The sequence below is a fragment of the Mesoplodon densirostris genome, chromosome X, assembly GCF_025265405.1.
Source record: "Mesoplodon densirostris isolate mMesDen1 chromosome X, mMesDen1 primary haplotype, whole genome shotgun sequence".
Lineage (NCBI taxonomy): Eukaryota > Metazoa > Chordata > Mammalia > Artiodactyla > Ziphiidae > Mesoplodon > Mesoplodon densirostris.
In genome coordinates, this window is record NC_082681.1 from 113,261,069 (window position 1) to 113,269,784 (window position 8,716).

Sequence of the window (8,716 nt, forward strand, 5' to 3'; positions counted from 1 at the left end):
TGGTTCTAGATCCTGCTGACCCCAACTCCCAGTCTCCATAACACAACCTCTTCTCTTTGTCTCTCTATCCTAGAGATGGGAGTGATTTCCTCAAGTTGTGAAGTATTGGTTTTCCTGACTCTATCCTGTTTGGCTTCTCCATTACTTGAGTAACCAATTTCTTGCATTAAATTCTACCTGAGTTATCGATTGAAAGTAACTTCTGTTTTCCTGAATAATCTCTGACAGTTGCATTTGTAATTATTTTGTTTGATTTTCTAATGTGAAGCTCTCCTTTCACTCCTAGGAAAAACTCAATTCAGTCATAAGCAGTTAAATGTATTCAAGTCTCTTATATCATATATAACCAAAACAAAACAAAGCAAAACACCCAGTGGGACCCTGAAACCTCTCTAAATAATTCTCTGCTTCTCTCCTCCTCTTCACATACTTCTCCAAAATAATTTTCTCCACTTACTAGTATTTGTGTGTGTTTGCATGTATATGTGTGTGTGGTGTGTGTGTGTATGTATATATATGTATATAGATATTCAAAAAATTCTAAGAACATAAGGAATACAGAGACATTCAGCTTGTAAAAAATTCCAGCACTACACATAAAGCTCTATTAGCATTACTTGTGGGAAACACCCCAAGTGGTACTCAGAGGAATATTTATAGCCATAAATAAATTTATTTAAAAAATAATGCAACTGCTATGGAAAACAGTATGGAGGTTCCTCAAAAAACTAAAAATATAACTACCATATGATCCAGCAATTCCACTTCTGGGTATTTCTCGGAAGAAAATGAAAATGCTAACTTGAAAAGATATATGCACCCCCATGTTCACAGCAGCATTATTTACAATAGCCAAGATATGGAAACAACCTAGATGTCCACCAATGGATGAATGGATAAAGAAAATATCATATATATATATATATATATATGTATATATATATATATATAATGTAATATTATTCAGCCATAAAAAGAAGGAAATCTTGCCATTTGCAACAACATGGATAGACCTTGAGGGAATTATGCTAAGTGAAATAAGTCAGACAGAGAAAGGCACTTATATGTGGAATCAAAAAAAAAAATGAGCTCAATGATACAGAGAACCTACTGGTGGTTGCCAAAAGCAGGGGGAGGAGAATGGGCAAAATGGGTAAAGGTAGTCAAAAGGTACAAACTTCCAGCTATAAAATAAATAAGTCCCGGGGATGTAATGTACAGTATGGCAACATGGTTAATAATACTGTATGTGTATATTTGAAAGATGCTAAGAGGGTAGATCTTAAAAATTCTCATCACAAGAAAAATTGTAACCATGTGTGGTGATGGGTGTTAACTAGACTTATTGTGGTGATCATTTCACAATATATACAAAAGTTGAACCATTATGTTGTATACCTGAAACTATTATGATGTTATATGTCAATTATAACTCAATTTAAAAATAAAATCCATTAAAGAGAATAGAAAGCATAGAGACCATAGGAATAAGAAATTAGGGAAAAGAACAGGCTAATTTGAAAAAGAACTAAAACAATATCTGGAAATAAAAATATAGTTATTGAAGTTAAAATCCCAATGGACAAAATAAATTAGAAATATTTAAAACATGCAAAAAATTTCAAGAAACTAGAGGAGCACCATATTAAGCCCCCCAAAATAGAATGTATGAAATAGTGTAGAAATGATTAATTAAAAGACAATGAAGAAAAAAAAAAAGGGCTTCCCTGGTGGCGCAGTGGTTGAGCGTCCGCCTGCCGATGCAGGGGACACAGGTTCGTGCCCCGGTCCGGGAAGATCCCACATGCCGCAGAGCGGCTGGGCCCGTGAGCCATGGCCGCTGAGCCTGCGCGTCTGAAGCCTGTGCTCCGCAACGGGAGAGGCCACAACAGTGAGAGGCCCGCATATTGCAAAAAAAAAAAAAAAAAAAAGACAATGAAGCCAACGAACAAAAGCCTACTCTTTGAAAACGCTGATATAACTGACAGTTTTATAGTTATCATCAATTACAAAAGAAAGAAACAGAAGTAAGTGATATTAGTTTAATAATATTGTACAAAATACAGGTGCAGAAGGAATTTAAATATTCTAAGAGAACAGTATAAATATCATTACCAAATGGAAGACAAGGATAGGTTTCTACATAAATATATATTTCATCTAATAAGTTCAGAAGGAATGATAGAAAGAGAAAATTAACATTGTGTAACTCTCAGTTAATTAATGGACAAATATGCTAATCTTCAAAGACTGCAAACATCAACACAAATGGAGACAGACATTAGGTTCCTAGTAATAAAAGTGCACAGTATCACCTATGGAGCAGTCTTTCCAGAAGAAGAAAAAAAAAGAGAAAAAAGTTAAACCTTAATCTGATCCAACTTCAACCGATTTAAAGAAATACAGGGGGAGAAGGCCACCAGTGTTGGCATCAGCAAAATCCAGGCCATATGAAACTGGACTGAACATAAGATGAGGGTTATTTCCCCCCCCAACAACAACAGCAACAAAATGACAAGGAAAAAGAAGTAATGTATCTATTGGAGAGGGGGGAGGATAAGATCTATAAATTAATGGACATAAAAAACAATGACAGGGCTTCCCTGGTGGTGCAGTGGTTGAGAGTCCGCCTGCCGATGCAGGGGACGCGGGTTCGTGCCCCGGTCTGGGAGGATCCCGCATGCTGCGGAGCGGCTGGGTCCGTGGGCCATGGCCGCTGGGCCTGCGCGTCCGGAGCCTGTGCTCTGCAGCGGGAGAGGCCGCAGCGGTGAGAGGCCCACGTACCGCAAAAAAAAAAAACAAACAATGACAATGAACAGATTTTATCTGACTCTAATTCAAGGATAAAACATTTAAAAAATATGTCAGGTAAATGTGGAAAATAATTGGACATTTGATGATATCACAGAGTTAGTTTTTTTAAGGTAGGATATGCATAATCCTACCATATAAGGTTTATGTTTCATAAAGAGTACTTATCTTTTGGAAACAGGCACTGACATATTTAAAGATGAAATGGTATTATATCTAGGATTTGTTTCTCATTATTTCAGTGGCAGAGATTGGAGTACCTATGGGTATAAGTGGAACCAGACTGACTATGTATTGATAATTGTTGATTCTAATGTCAGGTGTATAGGTTTTACTACACTAGTCTCTCTATGTTGTGTACGTTTGAGAATTTCTCCAATGAAAAGAATATACATATTGCCATTAAATTTGAAACCCCAATGAAAATAGACCATTATTTAGAAAAGATATTAATTACCCAATTGATCCAAAGAGAAATAGAAAACTGTAATTGAGAAATACAAACTGAAACTCTCCTCAAAGCTTCAGTCACCTTCAAATGTTTCAGGACAAGGCAGTTCTGCCATATAATAAGCAAAAAATGAACCATTATCTTATGTAAACACATCCAAAGCATACAAAAAGATGGGAAATCTTTCAACTCATTTTCCCAGGCTAGCTCTCCTTGATAAGAAAACCAGCTGAGGACACCCAGAAAACAGAATACTTGAGCCAAGCTCACCCACACATAGGCAAAAATTCTAAATAAACCCATAGAAGTTTCAATACAGCAGTGAATTAAATGTAGAAAAACGAGGCTGAATCCAAGAAATGTAAAGATGATATAACATTAGGAAAAAACTGCCTAAAATATTACCACATTAACAGATAAAATTTTAAAACGCTTTGACCATGTACTGAAATGCAGAAAAAGCTTTTGAAAAGAACTCAACACTAACGCATAGTAATACCATTTAGCAAACTGACATTAGAAGGGAATTTTCATTTCCTAAAATCTACAGCAAAAGAATTGAAATGTGAAACGCAAAGTGTTAGTAGCATTCCCGTTAAGGTAAGGAAGAAGACACAGCAAGCAGTATGCTACCAACTCTACTGTTCAACACTGGACTGGAACGCACAGCCAGAGGATAAGAATGCAAAAATAAATGTTAGGACTATTAAAAAGAAACAGAAGTTATTCGTTGTAAATTTGATCATCATTTTAGAAAATCCAAAGGAAAAGGCCACGGATTTTTCAAATGAGTAAGTGACTTCAGGAAGCTGGTGTACAGATAACAGAAGTAAAACCAAGAGCCTTGCGTAAAAAGCAGCAATTATTAGAACAGGTATATAATATATTCGTTATAAATGAGACTCAAAATTGAAATGAATTTCAGTACACTGTGCAGCAATGTTAGATAAGATAAAAAGATCTGGGTTACACAAAATTATGCAGGTCCGCTTCTTCCCTGTAGAAGAAGGGAAGTTCTGTTCGAACTTTTCAAACAGAAAGTTCGCAAGGGTATGTATTGATGAGCGACGAGATCCCATCATTACTATGCATTTTCTCTGACAGCTCAGAACCTGTCCTGGTCCCCCTACCTTGTGCTACAGCATCTTCATCTCACATCATGTGTGGGACTCGTACCCATTGTCTGCAAGGGTTTAAGTTGAGAAACTGTCCAGAGCATACAGGGAGGTGATATTTCCCAAGGAGCCTTTAATCAATGCACCAGGAGCCAAAACGAGGCCCTAACTCTGCAGAGAGGACTTTGGGTACCACCCACAACAGAACAGAGGGGCACCACAGAATCAGGCCCCACCTCTGCTGTCGTCCCTCGGAGGCCTGGGGCAGGGGTGACTGGATATGTTTCATACTGACTTCCGTCTTGGGAGTCTAGGAGGTGAGAACGTGTGGTGGGAGGAGCGGTGGCATCGGGTCGGCAGAGGGAGGAATCCAGTTCTACAGGGGTAAGCTAAGGATATTAAGGTTTGAGGGACACTCTAACCCAAAAGACAGAAGGCCCCGTAGTCCTGCCCCGTCGTTGGCCCTGGAAGGTTCTGGGCAGGGATCATCCAGCATACTGCCCTGGGAATTCTCCCAGGAACTCAGAAAAAGAGTAACTTTGGACCAGGGTGTTGGCATTAAGCCAGCAGAGGGAGGAATGCAGGGCCTCTCAGGAGTCAATGAAGAACCCTATGTGAGTTTGGCAGAACTCCCCCTCCCCCATAACAGAGGCGTCTCCTGGGCGCCCTGCCCCTGCAGATGGGCCTGGGAGACCCCAGGCATGGGTGGTTGGACTGGGCACACCTGACGTCCTGTCTGGCCGCTCCAGGAGGTGAAGATATTTGACCAGGACGTCTGCCTCAGGCCAGCAGAGGGAGGAGTACCAGGCTTGGCCAGGAGTCAATAAATGCCCCTATTTGCATTCTAGGGGAAACCGCCTCCCCAGAGCAGGGGGTGCTCTACAGAGCCCGGCCCCCGTGGTCAGCCCGGGGAGGCCGCTGGCAGGGCTGGAAGGCCCACGTGCCCCCTCGCTTCACCTACTGGTTGGAGGGGGTAGTGTGGGGGTGGGGGGAGGGAAGGGAGGTATATAGAGCCTTGGTCTAATGCTAGAGGATTCAGGGTAGCAGAGGGAGGAGTCCTAGGGGTGGCTTTAAGTTCAGAACCTTGAGCAAGGACTATAGGGAATTCCTCCCTTAAGACAAAGAGGGCCCCACAGAGCACCACCCCTATGATAAGCCCTGGTGTCAGGCTAAGCAGGGCTGTCAAGCTATTTCTCACTTTATCATCAGTGGTCACAGGGAGATGAAGGCCCTATTACAAGGAAGTGACCCCACCCAGGCCCTTCTAGAAGTCAAAGTGAGGACTGAGGGGTGGTACACTGAGTCAGGCCCTTGCTCTGTGGCCAGCCCTGGGAAACCATTCAGAGATCCATCATACTGAGTCTGCTCCCCAACCCCCCTGCATATTCCAAGATATCAGGTAAATGAGAGCCTTGGTTTGATTATTATAGGCCTCAGGTCTGCAGAAGGGAGGACACCAGTTAGTCAAGGGGAGGAACTACTATCAGGAACCAGAGGGTTGAGGGTACCACTCATCACAGAACAGAGGGTGTTTCACAGAGCCCTACATGTGACGTCATTCCTGTCAAGGGTCCCCGGTGAAGATATGTTAGACTGAGACCTCCTAAAACTCCTCCTAGGACTTTCAGAGATGTGAGGGCCTTGCTCCAAAGGGGTAGGTCTAAGGTCAGCCAAGGGAGAAATCTCAGGTCCTGCAAGAAACCAAGGTAAGAACTCTGTGTGAGGGGTGAGAGTGGAGGTGGTCCCACAGAGTTCTGTCATTACTGTCGTCTCAGGGTACAGGGGGGCAGGTGTGCTCACATGAGGTCCCCTTTTAGTTCCTTCTCCAGGATGTCAGGGATGTGAGGGCTTTGGAGTGAGGGGTCAGCATCAAAGCAGTTGAGCACAGGACCTCAGGTGCTGCCAGTCAAGGTAATGGCCTTGAATGTGAACTGAGGGAAACACCTGCTACTCCAGAACACAGGAGGCTCCACAGGGCCTCGACTTGCCAGACCCTGTATCAGCTCCAGTTAAGACCCAGGTAGGGCTGGAGAGCTGCAGCCTAAGGTGAACTCTAGTTACTTCCGCAGAGTCCTCAGGGGAAAGGCTGATCAGAGAAGAGGAGCCTTATGGGTTCCTAGAGCAGTGCTGGCAAGGAAACCTGCAGAGATGGCCATCGATAAAGCCCAAGGCAGTATCTCCTCACTAAAGAGTACTATAACACCATTTCATCGTTTTTCCTCCAGGTCACCGAGTCATCTACCTTCTTTCCCACACTCCTGCCTGCTGTCAGTCATCATGCCTCGGGGTCAGAAGAGTAAGCTTCGTGCCCGTGAAAAACGCCGCCAGGCTCGAGAACAGGCCAGTGGTCTGGTGGAAGCTCAGGCTACTGTACCAGAGGAAGAAGAGTCCCCTTCTTCCTCATCTCCTCATTTCAAAGATGCTCCCCAGAGCTCACCTGCCACTGGAACACCCAGCAGTCTTCAAGTGTCTGGGAGAGTCCGTTCCGCCACCACTACTGCTGCAGCTGTTTCAAGCATAAGGTTTAACGAAGGGGCCGACAATCAAGGGGAGGAAAGGCCAAAAGCCTCCCAGGCCCAGGATACCGCTCAGCACTGGCCCAGAGGCCCTATTGACAAGAAGGTTGTTATGTTGGTGCATTACCTTCTGTACAAGTATCAAATGAAAGAGCCCGTTACCAAGGCGGATATGCTGAGAAATGTAATACAGATGTACAAGAATCACTTCTATGAGATCCTCAGGAAAGCCTCTGAGCATTTGGAGCTGGTCTTTGGCCTTGACGTGAAGGAAGTGGATCCCAACAGGAATACTTATGTCCTTGTCAATAAACTGGAACTAAGCTATGATGCAAAGCCGAGTGATGACAGAGAGGTTCCCAAGACTGGTGTGCTGATGACTGTTCCTGGGCGTGATCTTCACGAAGGGCAACTGCGCCACTGAGGAGCAAGTCTGGGAATTGCTGAATATAATGGGGTTGTATGCTGGGAGGAATAACTTCATCTGTGAGGAGCCCAAGAAGCTCATTGCCAAAGATTTAGTGCAGGAAAGGTACCTGGAGTACTGCCACATGGCCAACAGCGATCCTCCGCGCTATGAGTTTCTGTGGGGCCCAAGAGCCCACGCTGAAACCAGCAAGATAAAAGTGCTGGAGGTTCTGGCCAAGGTCACTGATAGGGTCCCCACTACCTTCCCATCCTGGTATGAAGAGGCTTTGAGAGATGAGGGAGAGAGAGCCCGAGCCAGGGCTGCAGCCAGCCGCTTTTCCTACCCTGAGTGAAGGCTGAGGAAGATTATTTACTACGTGTTCAAAGAGAACAGCTAATGTTCTCATTAGTGGAAGGCTGGGGCAGGGCTGGAGAAAACAGAGTATAGAACATGTTTGTGTTCCTGTTCTATGTAGTAACTTGGATAAGTTTGCCTAAATGTTGCTCCTTTTAGTAGAAAGTTTAAGTAGCTTCAGAGTCTGAGTTTATGAATGATGTAAATCAGACATTTATTGATGTTTATGAGGTTTAAGAGTAAGAGTTTTACTATTTTATAGAATTGGGAAATTTTCCATCTCATTTAGTTTTTTGGAACAAGATAACATGTCATTGGGTTAGGCATTTCCTTGGAAATGTGAAAAGAAATCAGCAGTAAAATGGTTGGGATCAAGAAATAGAGGAAAAAGTAAAAGGCGATAAATTTTTACATTCCCTTATCACGTTTAGTCTGTTGTTCTGTAAAATTAAGACATATATACTTGGATGTGCTTACTCTATTCAAGAATGTAGAATTAATTACATCATAAGAAATTAGACCTCTTGCACACTGTCTCATCTATTTCTCAAACATTCCATGAGCATCTGCTCTTTGGCAGGCTCTGGGCTACTACTGGGAATGTCAGGAAAAACAAGACCAACTCTGCCCATAGAATTTTAGAGTCTAGGAACAGCTGTAAAGTAAGGAAGATAATGAGATACACCCTAAGACCTAAGGACAGGTCAAAAGGAGGAGAGGACATAGGAGGATCCAGAAGTGAGCAGTCAAGTGTAAATGCCCTGAGGCCAGGGGGTTTGGGAAATGGCAAGTCCTTCAGTGTGAGTCAGTGCTGTCGTAAGCTGGGAGGTGGGTCAGATGATGCTGTGGGAGTGGTGGGCAAGGGCCAGACCCTCAGAAGGTGTGTCTAGAGTTGAGAGACTAAAGCCTGAAATGGAAAACTTCTAGCAGTTACGTTTGAGTCATGGATAAACCAGAGAAAGTTCTCCACCTGGGGTAAGAATGGAAGGTGACCTACATCCTTTCCAGTGTCCTTTTCCCAGTGCAGTTGAGCACAGCACATGAACTATGTGTTTTATGC

The 8,716-nt window shown here is 43.3% G+C and overlaps 1 protein-coding gene across 1 annotated transcript; it reads left to right on the forward strand.

The window, feature by feature from the left end:
• Positions 1–6,654: 6,654 nt before the first annotated feature.
• LOC132481741 (melanoma-associated antigen B10-like) lies at positions 6,655–7,654 on the forward strand. The gene is given in 2 exon segments (XM_060086549.1): positions 6,655–7,278; positions 7,280–7,654. Coding segments are annotated over 2 exon segments (999 nt in total).
• Positions 7,655–8,716: the final 1,062 nt, after the last annotated feature.